The sequence below is a fragment of the Corvus moneduloides genome, chromosome 11 (assembly GCF_009650955.1).
Source record: "Corvus moneduloides isolate bCorMon1 chromosome 11, bCorMon1.pri, whole genome shotgun sequence".
Lineage (NCBI taxonomy): Eukaryota > Metazoa > Chordata > Aves > Passeriformes > Corvidae > Corvus > Corvus moneduloides.
Window position 1 is genome coordinate 5,557,292 of NC_045486.1, and position 23,325 is coordinate 5,580,616.

General features: G+C 46.5%; 1 protein-coding gene across 2 annotated transcripts in view; it reads left to right on the top strand.

Annotated features, from left to right (window-relative positions):
* The first annotated feature begins 796 nt into the window (after positions 1-796).
* FRMD4B (FERM domain containing 4B) overlaps positions 797-23,325 on the top strand; it is a 125,672-nt gene continuing 103,143 nt past the window's right edge. Inside the window, exon 1 of one of the 2 annotated variants that reach the window (XM_032120816.1) lies at positions 797-866. Coding sequence is in view for 1 of the 2 variants with exons in the window: in XM_032120814.1 (XP_031976705.1) it covers positions 13,856-13,900 (45 nt within the window). In the remaining variant the exon portion in view is untranslated. Of the gene's footprint in view, positions 867-13,814; positions 13,901-23,325 lie in introns of those variants that run through there. The other variant, XM_032120814.1, reaches the window with a different exon arrangement.

The following is a 23,325-nucleotide window of genomic DNA, read 5'->3' on the forward strand; positions in this document are numbered from 1 at the left end:
ACGGCGAGCCTGGTTTATAGCACCGCTTGCCAGCACCTCCAGTTGGTCTGACACCCCCCAAACAATAGCCAGGCTTCGATTCATTACTTTAGGCAGCTCATTTCCATATGGTAATTAGGAGCCTGTTTGTAACATACCAGCATGGGTATTTCTGAACTCATCTTATTGTTCTGCTTCACATCGCGAGGATGACAAAGGCTCCTTATGAACAGAGGTAGCTGGGTTTAGGCAAATCCAGCCCCTTCCCATTGCCCTGGAGAAATCACCATCCATCACCTCGGAGGACATGACACACGGCTTGTGTCGGTATTGTGGGTTGCGGCTGGGAGCAAAACAAAGGCGGGGGAGGACCCACGGCGGCTCAGGGGAAGCTTTCCCAGGGAATTGCCGCTGGTGACCACTCGTGTTTGTGGGGAGCAGGGCAGGACCCGTCCCTCCCTGCTCGGGCTCCTGCTGAAGTTGAGGACCAGGATGCTCTAAGTTGCCCGGGTCCCCTGCGCTGCGCGGGGAGGCGGCTGCGGCGCCCCGAGGGGTGAGAGCGGGGGCCCACGGACCCCCAGGGACACGCGGGCTGCGAGCGCGACCCGCGCACCCCCCGCCATCGGCTGCGATCCCCGGGTCCCCCCCGCGCCGGGAGCTGCGGGGTCCCCGCGGCCGGGGCGGAGCTGCCCCTCGCCCTCCCCCGGCTCGGGGGGCAGCGGGGCCGGCGCTAAGCCCTGCCCCGCCGGGCGGGCGCTGCGGAGCCGGGGCCGGGGCCGCCGCGGGTGGATGCGCGGGGAGAGGCGGCGGCGGCGGGGTCGGGGGCGGGCTGGGCTCGGCCGGCAGCCCCCTCCCCGGGCTGCCCGCACCGCGGAGCCCCCGCCAAGGTAAGGCCGGCTGGGGGGGCGGGCGGCGCATTGTTCTCCGGGCGGGATGCGGGGCACGGCCGCGGGGTCCGGCGGGTGATGGATGGGGAGCGGTGCCCGGGGTCCCCCCGCCGTGACAGTGCGAGGGGAACGAGCGGGCACATCCCCGTGCGGACCGCTCGGTTCAAGTTCGGGGTCTGGAGGAGAACGGGACCGCCAGGAAAAGCCAACCCGGGGTCGCTCGGGGAGGGTGAAATTCCCAACGGGATGCAGTGATGGGCTGAGAATCGCAGATGGGACCTGCTCTCGCTGGGGCGATGACCAGCACCTGGCTGGAGGGGCTGAGAGCATCCCCAGTCTCGTTCCGTGTGGCATCCCCAGCCTCTTTCACTCTGCCAAGCAGGGCAGACCCGCGGGTGTGGGCATCTGTCCCTCCATTCCTCCGGAGAAAGGAGTGGAGCAGCGCTGGGCTCAGCCCCGGCACAGGGTCCGTCAGGGGTGTGGGCAGGCAGTCGGACAGGAATCTCTCCGTGCGGAGCGAGGAAGCCCTTCCTCTGCCTTTGTTACCCTTGTTTCCCTGCCCGGCTTGGCCTCGCATTCTCCCTCTTGCCCAGAATAGCCCTTTCCCAGTATTGTTCTCCGTGTGTTTCCTCTCGCCTCCTTCTTCCTCCGCCCGTCCTTAGCACAGGTTCTCTGCAGACCTGATGCCCTGGCACGCATCTTCCCTCTCCCCCTATGGCATTTTTAAGTCCAGACCTACCTTTTTTGAGAAAATTTTCCTTTTTCCTGAGTGTTTAAATTTCACTTAATCTACCATTCCATGGGTTTGAACTAAATTGAAATAAACTCCACTTAGGACCTGCTGCATAACAAGGATGAGATTTCTGGCCGCCTGTGCACTTGATATCAGTTTCAATTACACTGAGCACTGCGTGCTTTAGACTGGGCTTTCTAACCTAACACTGACACAATGTAGAATAAGATAATGCTTTACCTTTGACCTCACTGCTGCCTTTTTTTATATAGATAGGATTTGGTGGGTCCTTGGCTAAATGAGGGCAGCCTTGCTGAATGCAGCTGAGAACTGTTAATGTGGAACACATCGCGCTTGGAAACGAGTGTTAGAGTACCAGAGGGTGAGATCCAGGGAGAGACCAGGCTAGGAGCTTGTTAGAACAATGTCTCCAAAAGGGTCCAGCCCTCACCTTCTGTACTGTGTTGGTTTTCAGGCACAGATCCATTTGAAAGCATTTGTGTCTCTGCTGGAACAGGGCAGTGCACAGCTGCTGCCAGGGGGGCTGTTGATTTTTCCTTTAGGGGATTGTGTTCTTTAAGCACTGCCTTTATTTAGAGTTTTGCCTAATGGGAAGCAAAGAGCAGCTGAGCTCATTCTTGTAACTTTTGCTGGATTCCCAATAGCTGCAGTGAAGTAGTGAAGGCTTTAATCAATTTTTACTTGGCTATAACTTGGGAAATCTTTGAGCAGCCACAGGGGCACTGGCTGGAGAGCTGTGTCTGCGGGCTGGGGAAGACTGCAGTACTTTAGTTATGCCTGGCTCATACAGAGGCTGGAACATATGTTTAGAAAAATGTACATATTTTCACTTTTGTTCTCTGCTTTTTAAAAATTACTTTCTTGACATTGCTCCTTTTCCTCCTTTTGAAGAGCTTATTCTGCAGAAGTTAGCAGTGCTTGCCTTGGAAAGATTTATATTTCCTGCAACAGCATGGATTTCAAGGAGTGGTCTGTTTTATAGGAAGATTCATCTTGCTGATTCCTTTGGACTTGCATGGGTGCAGCCACATCAGACTTGATCCTTTTAGTTTGATTCTGATGTATTGAACATGTAAAAACCCTTGTTAAGGGTTTGCATCAGTTCATTAGAAATATGCATGTCATCTTAGAAGAGATTGCACAGAAACCTTTCAAGCTCTGGCATTCCATAACTCTGAAAACATGACAGGAGTGAACAAATTCCTGAGGTCTAAGATGCAGGTGACCACTTTTCTGTGGTTTCCTGTGGGAATGCTGGGGTTCTGCTCTCTGAAGCTGGATGTTTTCTGGGCAGTGAGATGAAATTGCTATAGAGATCCCCAGAGTAAAGGTTGTGAATGCATCTCAGCACAGAAATTGGGGCTCTTTCCTAGACTTTGTGCTATAACATAAAAACCAGAACTCCATGCAGTACCTATGACTGATTTTCAGTGTGTGTTGTCTGGCTCAGTCTTGTGACAGCACGGAAATGAAATGTGGCATGAGAAGACTCCTGTGAGCATGGCTTTGCCACCACTGTGGGACTCTGCTGATGTGGCTGTGGATGGGCATTCTTGGTTTAGGCAGCCCTGCTCGTAGTTTCTGGTAATTAAAGCAACAGAAGGTAAAAAGGAGGCCCGCTGCAGGGCTTACATGATTTTGAAAGAGCTCTTGCCTATTTTCTGTGTCCTATTTTCTTCTTCCAATGCTTCTTAGCATTGAGTGAATGGCAGGGAGGAGGGAGGGAAGGACCTGGATAAATGGAGTATTCTGGGATCCAAGGACTCTGTTCGTGCCTGTTGCACCTTCCCAGGGAAGTGGTGGGCCAATGTGTCAAATCCATTTGCAAGCAGTAGTGTAAATTAAAGCTGGGGGATAAGCAGGTTAGAAGGTTAATGAGATGTCTGAACTTAATTGATTTTCCATACAAATTGGCTATAATGTCTTTTGTTTGCTTTTTTTCCCTCCCAGGATGCTGTGTTACAGCAGTTACATGAATATGAAGAGTAGCAAAAAGGGAGGGGGGAGTCATGGCTGTTTGGAAACCAAGGAAACCTTGGTGGTACTTCCTAGAGTGGGCTGATGAGTGGTTTTGGGCACAGCAAGGTGGCTCTGAATTAGCACCCTGCATCCCTGTGTCTTCTGGGACTTGGGGCTGTGGACTTTGTGATCCCTGAGGCATGGGCAGCAGCGTGCCCTGGCTGTCATGCAGAGCTGTACAGTCCCAGGGTTCAGAGAAAACTTTTATTTAGATGTGGTGTTGTACAGGCCAACCTGGGAAAACCAGTAGAAGAGGAGCTATAATTTGTGTTAAATGATTTCTAGGTCCTGAGATTGCCAGGCAGCATCCCCACAAGGGTGGCACTACTCTTTCTGTAAGCCTGGCCTAGCTTTAATACCTGGAGAAGTGAAGCTGCAGGGGGAGGATGGCTTATTAAAGATGTTGACTTTATTCATCTGACTGGGAGTGCCTGACTTAACAATGAGATCATGCTCAGGCCACCAATTTTGGGTCTTTTCTGTGTAGATTTTCATTCCTGTTGGGAATACATTTGAGTTAGTGTTTGGAGCCAATCCAGTTCCATGGGTAAGAGGAGCTGAGATCCTTCCAGCTTGCATGGCTCCTGAGCAGTGCTGGTGTTGCCCAGTGCCCCTCCCAGCCTGTGCTGGTTTCAGCTGACAGGTCCAGCTCAGGAACAGCACCAGGCTCTGCCTGTCTGTGGTGTGAGCTGGGTGGCACAGCCAGCCCAGAGGAGTGGCACACCAGGACAGGAGCCAACCTTGGGCATTCTCTTGGTCACCCCTTCCAAGGGTGTCATGGAGAAGGAAGAACATTGTGTGTTTTGGTTACATGACAACAAAAGTTCCAGCTCTTCCTGAGCTCACTTGCTGTGAGAACCATGTGGTTAAATCACATTTCAGACTTTTCCTCTTGGATTATATATCAAAACATAAGGAATAAAATAGCAAAGTCTCTAAGGAGCTAATACTATGTTTTGACTCGTGTTCTGTTTATTCCTAACTGGACTACCACAGTGAAACAGCTTTTGTGCTTAACATGGAAATTGACTGCAGAGTGACTGTGAAGACTTGTCTGCCGACAACAGTTTTCATAAAGCAGCTGTATTTTTATTTAAGGGTTTCTGAGCAGCCGAGGACACAGCACTGCAAGGGAGATAAAGAAAGATCAAGGTTTTTAGACCACCATATCATCACAAGGACTGATGGGAGCCTTGGGCTTGGCACCTCCACATTTGTAATCAGGCTTCAGATAAAGCAGCACACGCCATATGCTGCAAGATTGGTCAATACTTAAAACTGTTTGCTGAGAATGACTCAGTCGGGAGCCAGGGCAGGAAATAGGTCGCTGGACATCGTTTACATCCTTATCTTGTGTATCTCACTAGTAGCGCTGAATGACAGCGTTTAGCTGTAGGAACAATTCCTTGGCCGGTTTGGAGAATGCATATCTTAGTTTTTGTACAGGCTGAGCAATTTGCCTCCAATGTAGTGTTGAAAACCCACGGGCAAAGCTGCTATTGTTTGGTTGCAGCCATTTCAAAGCATTAAGCCTTCCTCTTGCCCCAAGTCATAATGCATCAGTGCTTTCAGCAGTGGTTAACAGTTCTGTGCTTAAATGATATAGGTTAGAGAAAGGAGGGATTTTTGTTTTCTTTTGCTATTTAAAGCAACACAACAAATCTTTAAACCATAATTCCTCCAGAATTCTAGTAATTTTTGAAAAACATAGAGTGCACATTGAATACATGCAAACTGTAATTTTGGTCCTTTGTTTTCTGTGTAGTCTGTTTACAGGGCAGTGTCAGGAAAGGAAATACTTTTATGTGATGGCCTTTGTTTGGAGACTAAACTCTCGGTAGGTCAGCTGTACGTAGAGCTGACAAAAGCTTCAGATTTGCTGCAGTTGTCAAAACTTGAGTGCAGAAGAAGGGGAATGCTGAAGGGGTAGAAGAAATGCAGTTCCACTGGGGTTATCTGTCAGTTTAACAAATTATTATAAAAACTATTGTCCAAGAGTGTTTGCTAAGATGCCCCAGAACTCAAATGTATGAAGGCCCAAGCCGCACAGGTCCTTCATTCCTCTGCCAGGGCAGGATTGATCACTGCTACACTCCTCAAGTTTAAAGCTGACCCTTTAGGTATGTGTCGAGGTGGTATGGTCGAGTTATTGAGCCTAAAGAATTGGTTTAGCTGCTGCTTGTTGGCCTTGGAGAACGCAGGTGATCAATTATTGCAGTTATTGATCACCAGTGATCAGTTCCAGTGGTCACAGCCTGGTCAGGCTCTGCTGTGTGGCTGTGCCTTCACACTGGGAGATGGGCATCTAAAACCCTTTGAAAGAGAGTTCCATAGGCTGGTTAATCTCCCTGTATATAAATCTCTTTCATATGATTAGTCCTTTATTTTTTCAGAAACCAGTGTAGGGGAGAGATGGTTTAGAAACAAATCCATTTACCTTGTGTTGCATTGAAAACAAACCCTGTGTACTTGAAAGCAGAAACAAAGCACATGCACAGAGACATTTTTCTGCATGGTCTTGGTTATTATTGCTGTGTGGTGTCAAAATAAAAGATCTCATAGAGTGTTTCTCTCTGCAAAGAACTTCCCAAGAAAGAGATCGCTTTCAAGGCTTTCTATCCTGAAAATTCTTACGGAACATCAATCAACAAAAGATGCAGAATTGATGACAAAATCTTGACCCTCCTGAATGAATGGGAATCTTAGGACCAGAATTTTGCCTGGAATTTTAAGTAAATATTTCATTGGCATACTGTATTTTTGTGCTTTTAGAGATATGAAATTGCAGTTTTACTGAAACACCAGTTCCCAGGTGTTCCAGGTTTATGAATAAATGATCTGACTGATTTTTCCCCTCTTTGAAGTGAAGTAGAAGATTAAGAAACAGACACCTGGAATACTCAATTATTTTTAAATAGTAGGTTAAACAGATCAGCAGAAGTTGTACATCCTTTCCCTTCTTTCCCACCAAGCTCTAGAAGCACTTGGAGAGGCATTAGAAGTACCTGGGGACAAAGCCCACTTTGTCTACTTTAGAAAGAAGTCTGAAAGTAATAAAAATAATCAGTGGATATTTTTGGGGAGTGTTTTCGTTGCAGTTAGCCTGCCCTTGCCCTGGTAACACAGCAGAGGCTGTTGCTTTGTAGTCAGACCTTGTGGAATAATTTTGCATGGCTGTGCTTGATGCACCCTCTGCTTGGGTTTAACATGAGGAAGGGGTGGAGGATGAGAGATGTAGGAAGAGGATGCTTTAGGGCAGGAAGAAAACTCAGGTTGGAAAGGTGGATGAGAGTTCAGAAAACCAGGAGGAAGGAGAGGAGAGAAGCCAGGCAGAGGCATTGTTATGGACTGGGCACGGCACAGAAGGAGGCTGCCTCTGAAATCCAGCCTTGGGCTGAGATCACAGCATGCTGATGGATCTCATGTGACAGTGAGGCATTGCAGTGCTAAATGTACAGTTATGGGAACACGGGTCCTGCATCCGTCTTAACAGCCCTGCTTGGATGTTATGGAAAGCAGATGTACACATCTGGTAGCTGTTGTGCAAGGGGCTGAGTCCAACCAGGAAAGAAAGCAGTTCTTATAAAGGTAAAATGTCTTACTTCTCAAAAGGGAAAAAAAAAAAAGGTTGGGGTGTGCATGTTTAAGATTAAACCTTGACATGCTCTATCATGGTGTTTGTTTCTGAAGGTGATAATGATGGAAAAATGTGTGTCTGCAGCTTAGGAAGATCTCCAGACTCTCTCTAGTGTGTGGAGAGTACTTCTTACATTCTTCTCACACTTTATCCCTACTCTGTCTCAGTTTAGACTTCTGTTCCTCGTTTAGAAAACAAACTACAAACCTCTCTGGATTGAAAATCCAGTGATTTAAGCATATTTAACTCCGACACTGAGTTCCCTCTTGTGCATAATACCAAGGAAATGTTTTTGTTTGCAGGAATGCTGCCTGACAGCAGGGCCTGGCTAAAAGCAAATTTTAAACGACCAAAATCTTAATAATACTCTCTCAGTAACATGACTGCACCACATAGGATAGCTGCACATGGAGCAGAAACGAGAAGCGTGGGAACTGTACAGGGATGTGCTGCAGTAGGAGTCCTACTAATCAGTGCCATATTCCTCAATTTTATGGTAAAACAGACTAAGTGTTTCAAATCACTTGTTTCTCCTCCACTGTCAAAAAAGCTTAGCAGAGAGCTCATATAATCTAACATTTTAGCAGCTAAAACACAACTGGCATTGATTGTAAAGCATCCTTGCTAGTGGCTTGGAGAGATGTGTATGTATTGTGCAGCTAATGTAATAGATTCTGAATGCCTGGATTTGGTTCATCCTTCTTGCTTCCAAAATTATTTCTTTTTAAATCAAGGTAACAGAATTTCTTCTAACTCTACTGTTGTCTCAAACACCGTGAAAATCAGCTGCATCTTTTTCTGATTTAATTGTCTGTACTGTTGTGTAGAAAGGAAAGTTTGGAGAAGTAACCTTTCCTAAACCTTTCTCCAGCCCCACCTGATTTTGCTTACATGGCAGGCCGAAATGGGAAGCTCCAGGAGGTGTCTGCTTGGCAGCCTTGAGGCTGATGCATTATCTGGCACAGAGTTACATGCTTATCTGTCAGTGTTTCCTAATGCTGACCGTGTGAGCCTGCCTCTCTTGGCAACAGCAGAACCCCTTTTCCGTGTTTTTGCCTTCATTGCACTTACAAGAAAATCACTGTGAGGGTTGGCTGTGAATATCTGCTGGAAACAAGAGAGGAGTCATCTAATGATGGGTTTCCATGAAACAGAAGGTGAAATGAAGTTGAAATGTAATTATGTTGTGTTAGTTTGGGGCATTCAGGAAACACCAGGAAACTTGGCCAGCTGTTTGTGTAGGTAATGGCATGAACCTGATAAACACAGCAGAGTCAAGGCTTCTTCAGTTTGTCCCTTAGACGAACTGATTATCATTGGGGGGAGGAAAGGAAAATCATGGGCTTTGTCAAGTTAGCCTGACAGTGGTGCAGGGAGGGAAGAGAGGAGGGGTGTGTGCTTACTGAGGGTGACTGGTATCATACAAGATCTTACTTCTCCCTTGTAATCCTTGCTCATCTATTAAAAGTTTTAGTGACCACTGCTTCAGCACTACACACTTGCAGGAATATTGGTCACGGATGCGCTACACCGTTTGGGTGATCTTTAGGGATGGGGATTTCTTGATTGTCCACCCCTAGTCAAGGGAGGATGTGGGTCAAAGCCATGTGGATACATGGTGGGTTTGGAAGGGAGGAGAAGGGTCTTTGGTGTGTGTGTATAAATCCATCTTTAACCCTGCTTTGGAGTACTTTGAAGGTTTCTTGTCTGGAGTTAGCTTGGCTGCTGACTTGGTTCTTTTCACTTTAAGCACCGGGGAGCTGGTGTTTAGACTAATTTTAACCTCCTCATTCTCAGCCTGAACCTCTTTTTTTAACCTAGGATGAGTAGCTTTGATGCTTAATGACAGAAATTTTGTTAGCAGCGCATTAACATCTTGTCTTTCAGTAGTTGCACCCTGTCAGAGCATCACATGCTTGTTGGGGCAAGCTACACCTCTTCTCCCTGACTGAGAAATCCCTTTCCCTGCTCCAAACTCCTCCATAAGACTTGAATGGAGCCTGGGCTTTGCAGCAGCTGAGACACAAATGTTTATTCAAATACATTTGAGTGTGTCATCTTTGCTCCCATCTCCAACAGAGCTGCGTGGGATTTTAGTGGCACCAGGAGTCAGACTCCCAGTTTGCTTTAACAGTTGTTGTCTCCAGCTCTGCTGTTTGAGTACTGAGTGGCGGGGTGTGCTGTGTGCCAGACTGTGTGTCTGGCACTTCCTCTGCAGACTTGTACTTGTTTGGTTTTGTTTTTGCATACTGGTGGTGCTCTGTAGTCCTGTCCTCCCAAAATAAAATGTGGTGAAAGAAAAAACCAACAAAACCCAAGCGAGTAAGAAGAGCCACGGGTGGGACTGAGCTGGGGAGAGCAGCCAGAGGAGGGACCAAAGCAAGCAGCGTCCGGTGGGGAACAACAAGAGTGGAAATGCTCCAGAGAATGAACTGCCTGGCACTGCATCCTTAGAAACTCTCACCCAGTGAGTCCAGGTAAGTGGAAAGGTAACCTGAGATTCCTATCTGGCCATTGCTGTGCTGAGTGGGTGCAGTCCTGCTGCAGGCTTGGGGAGAAGAGAGGTGTTTGCTTTTATAGCCCGTTGTATCAGACGAGAAAGATGTTGTGTCCTTCCTTTCCCTTACTTGTGCAAAGACATGAGGATAAGCTTGGGAGGTGTGTTCTATTCTCTCAACTGAGAGATGAGCTGTGGACACTGCAAGGAGAGATGTGGCTGCCCAGGATGGGAGGCTGCAGCCTGGGACTTGTCTCCTCAGAGTTTAACAACACAACTCCTATATGATGAGTCTTTTAGAGATGTGCCTTTCGAAGGTTGCAGGCTCAAACCCCTACTTGGAGGTGCCAGAAGTTGCATTTAAGTTTTGGGGTTTTTTTTTTAATGTGTCAGTAATTTCTATAGTTGCAGTCCAGCTATTTAAATCTTGGATACTTGGAGTCCCTGCTTAACACTGAGGTGTGCTGGCCTAGCCAGGTGTGTTGTAACAGCTAATCTTAAACAACAGTGGGCATACTTTACTCAGTGGTGGGGCAGGAAAGTGCCTTCAATGCACAGCAGGGAGGTAGGAAGAAGGTCAGAGACTACAGTCTAACCTAGCTGTGTTGTCCTCCACACCTGTCCAGCTGCAGAGCAGTGGAGTCTGGCCCTCACACCCCCAGATTTTAGGTATGAGCTTCCCTTTACCCACATGGGTTTGTATCCTCAGACTGCAAAGTGGGGCTGTGCAGAATTGCCAGAAGTCAAGAGGAAATGGCAAATAAGCTATTTGCAAAAATGCAGATGCTGGTTCCTTTCTCACAGTACTAGTCTTGAAATCAGGAGGAGGAGATGGAGCCAAAGGTACGAACTCCAGTCATTCCCACTTAGAACACACTGGTGGATCGAACACAGCATCTGCTGGTGGCACCACTGGCTGTGCTGCTCAGGTGCTCCTGCAGTAGCCTGTTCACCCTTCTGAAAGAAGTAGTCAAGTAGATTGTTTCACACAATTAACTGGAGAGAATAAGGGGAAAACGGGATATTTGTTTCCTCTGAGCATCCTACAGGACAGCAGGGCACAGGGCATATTTTATGACCACACGTGCTAATGCTGTATCTGGTACTAAGGGGCTGTCAGTGCTGCTTCACCAGGGGGCCAAGATCCACTGTGGTTAAAATGGATTTTCCTGGCAATTTATCACTTGTGCCTGTCACCTTCCTCTGCAAAACTTTTCTGAGTAAAAGCACCATTCTGGGTGCCATGGGAGAGTAGTGCTGAGCCTCAGGAGGTGTCAGGGATGTGCTGCAGGAGTGTGTGTGAACACTGGATGGAGAGGAGGGGAATCTCTGCCTGACACCATCTCCAGTTCCACCCAGCACTTCCCAATCCTGTACCCTGGAGCCATCAAACCCCAGGGTCTCTCCCAGGCCTGGGGAGGGGGATCAGGGCTGCTGCACCTCCTGGAGCAGGCAGGAGTGGAAATTCCTGTTGTACAGAAAAAGATGTGTGATAACACTCTAGTACTGCTCTGCCCAAAGTAGCTGATATGCTTTTGGAAAAGAATGAAAGGTTTGGGAGGAGGAGGAGGTGGTGTCAGATGAGGAAGTTTGTAGTAGATGAATAACACCTGTGTGTAGTCTGCTTTCTTGCTCTGGGACTAAAACAGGTGGAAGATTTGCTTTCAGCAGCAATGCCCATCACCTCAGGCTGGAGAGATTTTTAATGTCCCATTCAGTCTCTAATAGCACTGGCTCTTTGCAGGTTTTGTCTGGGTTCTGGAGGTCTCAGGGTCAGTCCTGATGCTGGTTACTATGTTGCTTTAGCATCATTTACTGCCCAGAAAAAGAGAAAAAAGCTTTTTGGAATTAGCTCATCTTAATTGTTTTTTTGGTATCCTGAGAAATTCTGCAAGTCTTACCTTCATTTGTGGAATGTGAGAGATGGTCACCAAGGCTTGTGACTTTAAATTCAGAGGTTAATTCTGCATGGAATGTGAAAGACATTTGTGCATAGGGAGAAAAATCAGGGAAAGTTAAAAACAAAGCAAAATCTGCTTTTCCTGTGTTTTTGAGGAGTTGGAAAGATCTGCTTGAAATGCTTCCTTGGTTTAGTGGTCTCTTATGTGAGCTGGTTCTTGTAACTGGGGTACTAACTCTGGAGTAAATGAGTTTAAGGGCTGCAATTCTGAGTCGAGGGGCTCTTTACAGCACAGGCCAGAGCTGCAAATGAACATCAAAGCAAGAGGGGGTTTGCATGGGGCAGTGCAAAAAAAACCATGACAAGTGTTGGATGGGGCAAACCCGCAGTCAGGAGAACTCCTTGGTACGGTGTGAAGAGGAGTGATAGCACAGAGAGCTGAGGCAGCAGGTACGAGCCAGTTGTGGGGATAGTGTGTTAGGGAATTCTTCAGATAAAAATCCCTGCCAGGCCCCAGGATGTTGGCTTGAAAAATGAGCAGAGTGTTCAAGGCAGAGCAGAGGCTTTGAAGCAGATTAATCTTGGACCAGACATACTGATAGGATACGAGGGGGTGGATGGACTTTTTGGTAGTTTTAATGCAGTTCCTCAACATCAGCACCTCTCTCCTTGTGACTGGCCTGGGCTGTAGGAAATATATTTGTATTTGTAACAGTGTCCATGTGTAACTGTGTCAGTCATCTTCTGGGTTATCGTGACTTTCTTTTGATTGAAACTGGGATTTTTTTGTGCCTGGTATTGTGCCTAAGTAAGGTGTGGGGTTAGGAATGGCACCTTACCCTGGTGGGAGGAAGGATTCCGAGGGATTTATTGATGGTGCTTTGTGCCCTTCTCAAGGACAAAAGGTTTTGAAAGTTTTGTGTTTGCCTTTTCACTGGGCAATTATTTCAAGCCGGCAATTTCTCTGCAGCTATGACACCCATGTCCCAAGGGAGAATGGGGAAAGACAGGAAGAAAAATTTAATTAAATTCAAATTTACCTCTGTCCAGTAAATTCTCAGTGCTGATATGACACTAATATAACATTAGCAATGGCTTCACTGCCACAAATCATAGCTCTTTTCATGCAGGATACTTTTTTTACCTGCAAGAACCTTCTGGCATGGTTACAGCTTCCCTTTTGTCTAAATAATACGGTTTAGAGCAACCATTTACTGGGATAAATGTGTCCACTCGGGAAGTTTAATTATATTGATTAGCAGAGCACAAAATCAGTTGTGTCCTTGGTTTTGGTGAAAACCAGTAGCAAGGCCATAGCTGTCCTTCCAGATTCTGCTCCTGCCATTAGAGTCCAAACTGTTTGTGTGAGCTGGGCAGGAATGTGCTGGTATTTACCCAAATTTTGAAGAAGACACTTAGCAGAGGAATGTGCTCTGCATGCTCACCATTCCACTAGGAAACTCTGCATATAAAGGAAACCTCAAGCAAATATTTGGAAGGCCAGGGGGGCTTCAGAGGAACAGCACATCCTCCAGACTTTAGGGAGAGCAACTAATCCTCACATATTCAGTTGTGTCTTGTCCTCTGTGTAAGCTCTGTCCCAACTAACGCTGCTACCTGGGTGGTTACAATAATCCTCTTTATTTCATTTTAATGTCTGTGTGGGTACCTGATATTCAGAATGGGATTAGGAGAGTTGAATTGCTGCTGAAATTGGTTATAACAGAAAGCAAACCTGTCTGACAGCATCTGCCCTGTGATCTTCAGAGAGCAGGTAAAAGGATCCTTAATTAACTTTTTGCCAGGGTGGGGTAGTGTTTTTGAGAATTCATTTGAGAAAGTTGCAGCATGAATTGTTGTTGCCTGAATTAAACAGCCTAATGAATTGCCATAAATTAGCTGCTAGCCTATAAGGGAATACTGTGTTTGAGGGAAAAGTAGCTGTAAGGATTGCTCTAGGCTGAAGGGAGGGAGCTGACTCGGAGAAACTTGTTAAAGGTAAAACAAGAGTGTGGTGGTTCTCAACTGTTGTTGTCAAAACATTTCCAGAAGCTCCTTGCCCTGCTCCTGTTTGGCTTTTCTGCCTCCTGTCTCCAGGAATCCCCTCCAAGCTGGTCAGAGGCTCTGGTGCAGGCAGGATGTGCCTCTCAGGGTCCCAGACCAGTTACTCCATGAATATTTTATGACTTGTGTCCTGGATTGCTGCATATCCCCTGTTAACAACCAAGTGGGTGATAGAAAGCGGGAAGCTGTTGTAAAGCAGTGGATGATTAAACACTTATCTCGAGACTAAATTAACGCTGCTCCTAAAGCAAAAGCTTTGACAGACCATTCTGTTGCCTGCTGGAGTAATGCAAATGGGGGTCCCCTCAGTGAGGGCTGTGCTGTGGTTCAGCAGGGGTTGCTCTCCTGTCTCTGCTTCATGCCTGTTAATAAATGTGTCCCCTCAGCTGCTGCTCAGGAGGGGTGAACACACTGCCACCACGGGATTTATGGTGTATTTGAATGCATATAATCTAACACCTTGCTTGAAACAAGTGTGGGGTGGTTGGAGGGTGAGTTTGGAAGAGCAAAGGTCCCTTGTGTTGCCATATTGAGAATGGGTCTGGGTGGCTTTACCTGTGGGACAGAGTCTGAGACTCTGCTTCCTAAGAAATTGCTGTCCCAAAGCAAGGTACTCCTCTTCCCAGACAGTAAAACCGCAGGGGTTATTTGAATGAGAAGCAACAAGTACCTTTAACTCGGTGCAATTGCCTGGGAGGGTTAACAGGTTTGTGATGTTTGTGATTTAGTGCCTCTGTGCTGCTATTCACTACCATGAAATTCTGGTGTTAAATGCCCTTTCAGTTTTGCCACTGTGAAGGTGATGAAAACTTTATACAAAATTTAAAGTCTCAAGTGAAGCCTGTAGAAATTATCTGAATGAACTGGGTAGTTTAATACCCATTTCCTGGCAGCACCAGCTCCTTCATGAGCTGATTTTCAAAAGTTCTGTGTGTGCTGGGATGGTTTTTCCCAAGAAGTTCTTCTCAACTTGGTTAGAAACTGGCTGGTGTCCAGAACTATCCAAGTGGCTTTGAGTCCTGGTAAAACTCCAATTTACTCAGAACTTGCTCTGGAAAAGGCCAAATATTGTCATGCCTTTATGCTTTGGAGGTGCAAGAATTTAATCATCCGTGTGTTTCGCTTGCTGGAGGAGCAATCTGAATTGCTGAATTCAGGGAGGGGAAAAAAATAGCTGTAACATAAACTAAACAATATTTCTAAAGGCATGATGTCTTGACTGAATGGTTTTAATCAGCATAATTTGAATACTCTGTCATTGCTTAGCAAACAAAGCCCTAGTTGGCTCACAGAGATATCAAATAACTAAAGCAGGCAATATCCCTGCCAGGGTATTCTTATCTTCCAGTTTGGTTCCTGTCTGTGCACACAAGTAGGATGAAATTGGTGCATGTAGAGGAGGGAAGGGGAGCTCTTCTGCATGTGTATAGAGGTGCTTGTTTGAGATGTCTGCCCACAAAACAGCTGCCTGACTGCAAAAGGGTTTGAGGCTCCACTTCTAGAAAACAGCCTTGGGTACCTCCTCATTTTTGCTGTGCAGATTGTTTGGGTTTAAGCTTGTTGAGAGCAGGGAGGGTCTGGTTTAAAACAGCAGCTGGTCAGAAAGGTGGAACCCCCTCAGGTGTATCTTAAAGATTCATTTAAAGAAGAAAAATTGCTAACGTAAAGCTGGCTGTGTGTTCTTAGACGCATGCACAGCTCTGCAGTGAAAATGACTTCTGCTCCTTGTTCTGACAGTCTCTGTGTGAAAACCTGGACTCCTCACGTGGCCATTGTTAGGCAGTGCTGTACCTGAGCTCTCTCTTTCTGCTGCTCTCCTGCTTGCTTAGAATTAGATGGAAGAATTAGAATTAGATGGAAGGTGACAGGTCCTGGAGGAGAGGTGTTACCAGGATGTTGAGCACATGACCTCCTCCCGTGGCTGTAGGTGCTGTCTTGCCTGGCAGGCAAGCCTTGGCTTGCTTTTCCTTGGGGATCCCGGCACACCTGAGGTGTGGCAGCTGTTACCTGGCCCTGGGGAGAGGGTGGCCATGGGATGGGTGCAGCTCCCGGATCAGAGTGTGGTAAAGCAGGAGGTTTGGACGAATTGGTGCTGCATGAAATGAATGCAAATAGCAGAGGAGATGGAGGAGGAGGAATCCCCATGTCTGTGGGGAGCTGACAGGCAGGTACTTGTCCAGTGCTGCTCTGTAGCTGCAGACCTACCAATCTCAGTCCTCTCTTTCCAAAAAGGGATGTAAATGTAGGCCCTGAGCCAGGATTAAGCCTAAACTTCTAACAATATCTTTCGCTGCCTCACCTTAAAAGCAATTTCTCTTAATAGGCAAAGACCTGCTGTTGTTGTGTCCGAGGTGAAGGCGCACAGCACACATGGGTGTGCAGCAGCACATCTGTGAGCAGGAATAACTGCACAGCTGCTCTCCAGGAATTCCCATAAATCTAGCTACTTTTGCAGGTGGTTGTGTTGGTGGCACAGCCTTGTGCGTAGGGAGACTGTTGTCTTCTTATGTCCCTGTATTTCTGAAAACTGACCACTAAATTCCCGGTAGTGCTAAATGGAGTATTAATTCTCAAGGCTTTCCAGGCACATCGATGCTGTTGTGCAGGGATGTGTGCCAAGGTGTTCTCATTCAAGCTGTTACTGAAATCCGACACTGTTTGGGGCTATCTGGCTTTCAGGGTTGCTCTGAACCAATGAACCTGGCCTGCTATTTAAGTAAAAAGATTGCTTAATCCAGAGATCTCTCTTAAAGAAAGTCTAAACCAGCACCAGAATAACCCTAGAAAAAGTGATGCTGCTTCTTTGAGGGAGGAGAAGTATGACAGAGCAGTGTCTGTGCCTTTGTTAAATTATACAGGGAGCAGGAAAGCTGCTGTTTGCTGATGCATCTCTGAGTTACGACCACATTATCCCGGTGCGCGTGTGCTGCCGGGCATGGTGAGTGCAGCTGTGGGGATACAGCTTCCTTAATGGCTCTGCTGTTCTGCACTGATCCACTCACTGGAAATCTTCCCATTTATTTCATTTGCTGCATGCAATCTTTGCTCTCAAGTCATCTTTTCCCTCTTTGTTTTAGGTTCTCTGTTTTGGAAACTGTCACAGGGTATTTTCAGATTGATCTTTCTTCTCCCCCTGCAACCTCCTCATCACGATATGGTCTCTGGCTCTTTTTGTAGCTGTTTAGCTTCCTACAATCCTGAGACAAAGGAAAACCCACCTTCTGTAGGCTGGTTTCAGGCCAAGCCTGCCTTATTTAAAATTAGTGTGGGCACTTGCCAGAAAGGAATCCCAAGTCACAGTGAATTACCATGGTGCTGGCACTGGCTGCAAAGGGAAGAGTGAAAATATACACAAAATGAGTTGATGTTTTCATGTCTAGCTGTGTATTTACAGGATGTGAAAGTTTATGGCCATGCAATGGGAACCAACATGGGGAGGTAAGATATATTCCCACAGAGGTCTCTGCCAAGATAGGAACAAGGGCAATATCCTGCCTGCATTTCTTGGGCTGCTGGCAGGCAAGAGCAGCAATGTCACTGATTTTCCCAAAAGGGTTTTGTTTTATGAGGATGTTTGTGGCACATGTTCTGTCCATGTCAGTGGATATGAAGAGCAGGTCAGCCCTCTGCTGACATCTCCTTGGCTCGGGAACAGTGTCAGTGCACATTGTACGGCATGTCCAAAAAAAGCATTTCGTAGCCTTTTCCTTCATTTAGGGTAGGTTGAGGAATAAAAGCAGCAGACAAATCTTGCAGCTGGGTGTTTTGTGGATGGCTAGATGTGTTTGTTGGGACAGAAAGCTCATTGCTGCTCTGATTTCTTGGTAATGGGGGTCCTTTGCCTGCACAAGTACGTAGGTCACTGTGGCAGGAAAGGAGGAACAGTTGGTGCTGTAGAAAATATACTTCTTGTTTTTACAGTGTCTTTTGAAGTCTGTGGCTCTCTGCCCTGGGGATTTAACATTTCAGGACAGGCCCTTTTTCCTGGGGTTAAGTGCCTGGCCCAGATGGATGAGCAACTTGCCAGGCATCAGGTGTTGGTCACTCCTGCTCCCACACAAGCTCCTGGGGACAATGGGAATCCCCCCTGCTTCGGACAGTTTGTGGCATTCACTTGCTACTGCACCTCGTCTCCAGCTCCCTGTGGCAGTTGTACTTTCCTCCCCCTGATTTGCAAAGGGGTGGGCTTTTGTTTTCCCCTCTGCCTTGTATCCCCAAGAGTCCTTTGGAGGACTGGTTTGCCCGGGCTGTCTCTTAAGCATCCCTTGTTTAAAAGCCCCTGCCATAGATGTTGCATCTCCTGCCACAGCAACAGCTCCATACTTTGCACCTGTAGTGAAAGCAGTGGGAAACAAGGGCTACTACAGTGGCAGTGTGCCACCAAGGTGAGCAAATGCCATTTCCTCCAGGATCCTTGCTCCTGGATCCGTGCATGCCTCACCAGGAGCATGGCGAGCGTGCGCTGCCGCAGTCTTTGTTCCTGGTTTATTGGACCTGTCTAACAGCAGGGCTGGCATTTGCTCTGCCAGGGTTTCTTCTGCTTGTTTAGTAGATGCTTGTGGGCATCTAATAATCAAACCCAAAATGAAATGCATGAGAAGGTGAGGCTGCAAGCAGGAGATATATGAGCTTTCAACTGTGTCTGCGAGGGATTCTCATCCCTGGGGATGTGTGTTCATAAATGCTGGGCTTGTTGATGGCACAACAGAGACATAATTATATGTCTGTTCTCTGTCACAGCTGTGTTGTCCTCTTGTACAGACCAGGCATAAATGTGGGGTTCCCAGGGGAAAATCTGTGTAATTATGTGTGTGTGTATTTTCATGTCACCCATGTAAGTGAAAAGCAAGAATTTCCCATTTTTTGCTACCACATGTCAAGCCTGTCTTTTCCCTCCTGCTCCCTTGCCAGTAGATGTGGATTTTTAATACTTTAATTTAAACTATTCTTTCCCCCCTACAATTTGATATTCTGTATTTTTAAACTTTAGAGGGTGCCTTTTTCTGGGTCAAACCAGCAGGATTTTTACTTTTTGCTCATTGCATCTGCATGTCTTAGAAGTCAGCAAGTCATCTGCTACATTTTTTCCCAAAAAAGTATTTTTCGGCAAAATTTCCTGCAGTAAAGTTGGTTTTAAATAGAAGCCCCACTTGGAGCTACTGAACCTCAAAGCATAATGCCACCAAAGACTGTAAAATAAGGAGGTGGGGTGGGGTGTAAATCGCCATGCTAAATCACATAAAGACAGAGTCCCTTGAGTATCTCTAATGCTGCGTGATGGATGAGAATTTCCCAAAATAGACATTTGGATTTTTTCTTTTTTGAAAGGACTTTGTCTCACCATGCGATTGCTGACAGTGATGCATAAAAGCAATACAGAGAGCGAGCTCTTCTCTTGGTCCTCTTCCTCTGGCAGAGGAATAGAATAAACACTGTGTTGAATTCATATGCCATATTTCTCACTGGAGCAAATGTTTAAAACATTTGGGAGGAAGTCTTGAGCCTGACTGCAGTTACCTCGCTGTGGCTGTGCAGAGTACCTGGTTTGATGTCTGTGAAGCCACTCAGGACAGAAAATGGAGATTGAGCTCAGAGCATCCCCCTCCCAAAGACTGTTATCACAGGAGCATTATACTGCAATTCTCTGTGTTACCCTAATAAATACAGTTAAAAACAAGAAATTAAAGCTACATTTGAATTTCTGCTTTCATGTTCTCCCTCTCTTTTCCTGTGCCTTTACTTTACAACCTCTGCAAAGACTTTGAGCTGTGTTGTTAGAAGTGCAGCAACATTGGGTCAGGCATCCCTAGGGAACAGGGAGCTGCTTTGGGTCACCCAGCAAAGAATATGTTAAAAGTATCACGATAGGCAATACAGCAGCCTAGGCAAAGCACCATGGCTTGGTGCCTGCTAATGGAAAACGAACAGCTTGAATTTTCATGTCAAGTCCTAGAGAGTTTGAGGTGCCCAGTTCTCTAAACTATTCAACAAAGTGCTACATCAAACAGTGCCTTGTCACATAGTGTGCACTGAATTCACGTCCCTTGACTGTAAAGGTTGTGGGAGTGCAAATCTGAGGACATTGGCCATCCAGCGTGATGAATTAATGGATGAAAGTCAAGTCATGTTCACTGACTAGAAAGTGGCCAGACAGGGGAGTGTGGGCCACAGAGCTTAGGGAACTTCAGATGGAGAGAACCAAAGTTGGCTGTCACCCATCAAACTTATAGACAGTTTAGAATCTTGACTGTGATTCCATTGAAATTAAAAGGGAGAAGCTTTTGTTATGAAACACAGGGAAAACTTCTTGCTGTGGCGGCAGGAGCCCATGTGTGTAGGTGTTGTTTACATAATGCACCATATCAGGACATTACTAAATCCAAAGTGGCATCCTCAGCTGCAGTCAGCCACCTTCTTTTCTGCTATAAATAATGAATCCATTTTTTACTTCAAAAGTAGTCCCATTGGGGAAAACTGATCAAGGCCATTTTCAGGGTCTTGGAGCTTTTAATGTGTTTTCCAGCTGGGATGCTTTGTCTGCTGTGCTGTTCCTCAAGCTGAGCTCTCTACAGTTGGTGTGACACAGCTTCAGTGCAGTGTGGTCACCCTGTTAAGCTTGTCAGGGACTTGGTTTGTGTCACGTCTCGGGCTAAGGACAGAGAACTTTGTGACCCATTGCTTCCAGTGTGACACAATCTGAAACACCCTCCCTTTGTTTGTGTCAGGTATGTTTTACTCTTTTAGACTCTCGAATGTTCATTATTTGGTTGTAGTTTGGGCTGTGAGGATTCACTGATTGTAATCTGTGGTCTATTACTGCGATGAAATCACGTCTTCTTATAGCTGTGAAAATGTAACTGGTGTTGAGTTTGAAAGCAATAAGGATTCTGTCAGGCAAGATTTTCCTGGATCTGTTCTGAGGATCAATTACTTTTTAGGAGCACTCTATTTATTACATGGGGTAATGTGAGTGGGAAGACTCTCAACTCTGGCGCTGCATCAGTCTGAGAAGTTAGAGGTGCTTGGAGGTGCAGCAATTTTAAACAGTTCTTGCAGGGAAGATGTGGTGTTAGCTGGTGGCTCTTGCTGAGAGGCAATTTGAGACCCTTTAGATATCATTTAAGTGTCGGGTTTCATGTGAAAGGATAGCAGGGGAGTGGAGAAGGTTGGGGCTGCAGGGGTAGATGCTGCAACCTGGCAGCAGCTGAGGAGTGCTTTCAGACTTGGAGCACTTTTACTGATACTGCTGGAGGCAGCAAAGCATGGCTTGAATGGTCAGAAGCTCAATTAGTAAATTCAAGAGAAAGGGAACTGTTTCTACTGTGTGTTGTGAACAGCCTCAGCCAATAAATAGTGAGTTTATGGTTATAGAATGGTTTGGGTTGGAAGGGACATTGAAGATCATCTGGTTCCAACAGGCAGGGACACCTTCCTCTATCCCAGGTTGCTCCAAGCCCTGTCCAACCTGGCCTTGGACACTTCCAGGGATGGAGCAGCCACAGCTTCTCAGGGCAACCTGTGCCAGGGCCTCACCACCCTCACAATAAAGTATTTCTTCCCAATATCCCATCTAACCCTGCCCTCTGTCAGTCTGAAGCCATTCCCTCTCATCCTTTGCATGCCCCTGCCCTGGGTAGGCTGCAGAGCAGTGACACGTGCTGTGCTTGCTCATGTTGGTGGGTGCCATCACTTTCACTGCTTTTCTCATTTTAATTGGCTCTCCCACTCCAGCTCTGGGCTTTAAATACTTGCAACTGGAATGGGATGGGTTCTGATTAAAATAAACATGATACAGCAATTAAGCATGTGATCATAGAATTTGTGCTCCCACCAACAGTAGGTGGGTTTAAACAAAAATGGGGGTGGGTAAAAGTGGAACTAGTTTGTATTAAAAAAAAAAAAGTTGAGTCCTCTTCAGGGCTGTAAATCAGTTTGTCAGATTTCTAAGTGCGTTGATTCAAGAAAAGGTTTTCTTTTGCTGCCCTAAAATCAAAATTAAGCCAAAAATCACAGAACTGAATTAATTACCTTTGAGTTAAATCTTGCAAGTAATACTGTATAAACACTTCAGATCCAAAGGGGATTACAGGCAAATACTGAGCGGATGGAAGAGTTTAGGGATGTTCTGAATTGCAAAACAGGCATTTAGAAAGCATTTCTGGAGCTGCACCTCAGGGCTGGGAGAGCATGGAGGCAAGGATGAGGTAGCTTAGGGCAAACAGCTGAGAGGAAAGTGGACTTGGCTGAGCTTGGAGAGACTGAATGAGATCAGAGGACACAGAGAGGAAAGAGAATGCTGAATGTCTCTGCCAGTCAGGCTTCAGCCCCTGCTCCATCCCATCCATTCTCAGGTGCTGCCAGTGATGTTTGCTATGCTCCGTTTGCTTGATGGGGTTTGGGGTGTTTTCTGTCAGGAATTGTGCCTGAGTAGGGTGCGTGGAAGCTCTGGCTGCTCCTGGCACCAATGATCTTGAGCAAACATCTTTGTATGGGCCTGTTCACTCACCTGTGAAATGAGCATCAGCCATAGCAGGGAACTCAAATCCACTGATCATTGAGTGCTTGGGATGGCATTTTACTTTGGATCACTCTTGAAATAGAGTGGGATGTGAAATTCTGTGTCATCATGATGTGGCAGAGATCACCTCATTGTGATAGCAGGTGAGGGGAAGAGACAACTTAGGTGTTTTCTGTGATGAAGGAGAATAACTAGTGTATTGCATAGTTTTTAATGCTGTATCAGGACAGGTATTAAGTGCCAGATTCTTTCTTGTACAAGACAAATCATTTCTTTATCCTCTCTGTCTGCAATAAAACTACACATGATTAAATAATGGCTTCATTTCCCAAAGAACAGTAGATGAATCTAAAGTCTCGATCTTCCCTGTACAGGCACCTACACAGATTTTATATTTGTCAGAGAAATAATTTGAAATGTTACTTTGTTTTCCTAGCATTTTGGAGCTTTTCCTCTGTTTGAAATGCTTTGACTTCTCTGTTCTCATTTTTACCTGCTGTGACTTGTGGTGCAAGCTCCCTGCACAGTTAATTTCCTTGGATGATTTATTTACCAGTGACACTGCAGAGCCCTTGACATAGTAATTGCAATGATGTGTTCATCCAAACATCAAAGGCAGGAGCCCCTGGGTTCTCATCTCCCTCATGCTGCTGCAGTCCTCCCACCTCTCCCTTTGTGCTCCCTCTTGGTTGCTTTAATCCTTTAGGGGAAGGAAAAAATTATGTCATAATTGGATAAGAGCTGGGTGAGTGCTGGGGTAGGTTTCTGTAGCTAACTGCTTCGCTGGCTGGCTTTGGTCAGAGGTGCTGAAATGCTCTGCTACGTCACTGCTGTCCCCATGTCCCCTGTGACCCAGTGCTTTAGCTGGCTGTGTCCCAGCAAAGATGGGCTGTGCTGTAGCTGGCCAGAGAACAGCAGCGCTGCCTGCTCTGCTCTTCCTGGAGATGAAGTGGGGAGAGGAGTGGGGAGAGCCCTGGTTTGCCTCTTCCCCATCTGTGTTTGCATCTTCAGGGGTCAGACCGGTCTTGTGGAAGACCTTGATGGGCTGAACAGGACCTGACTGTGCTGCA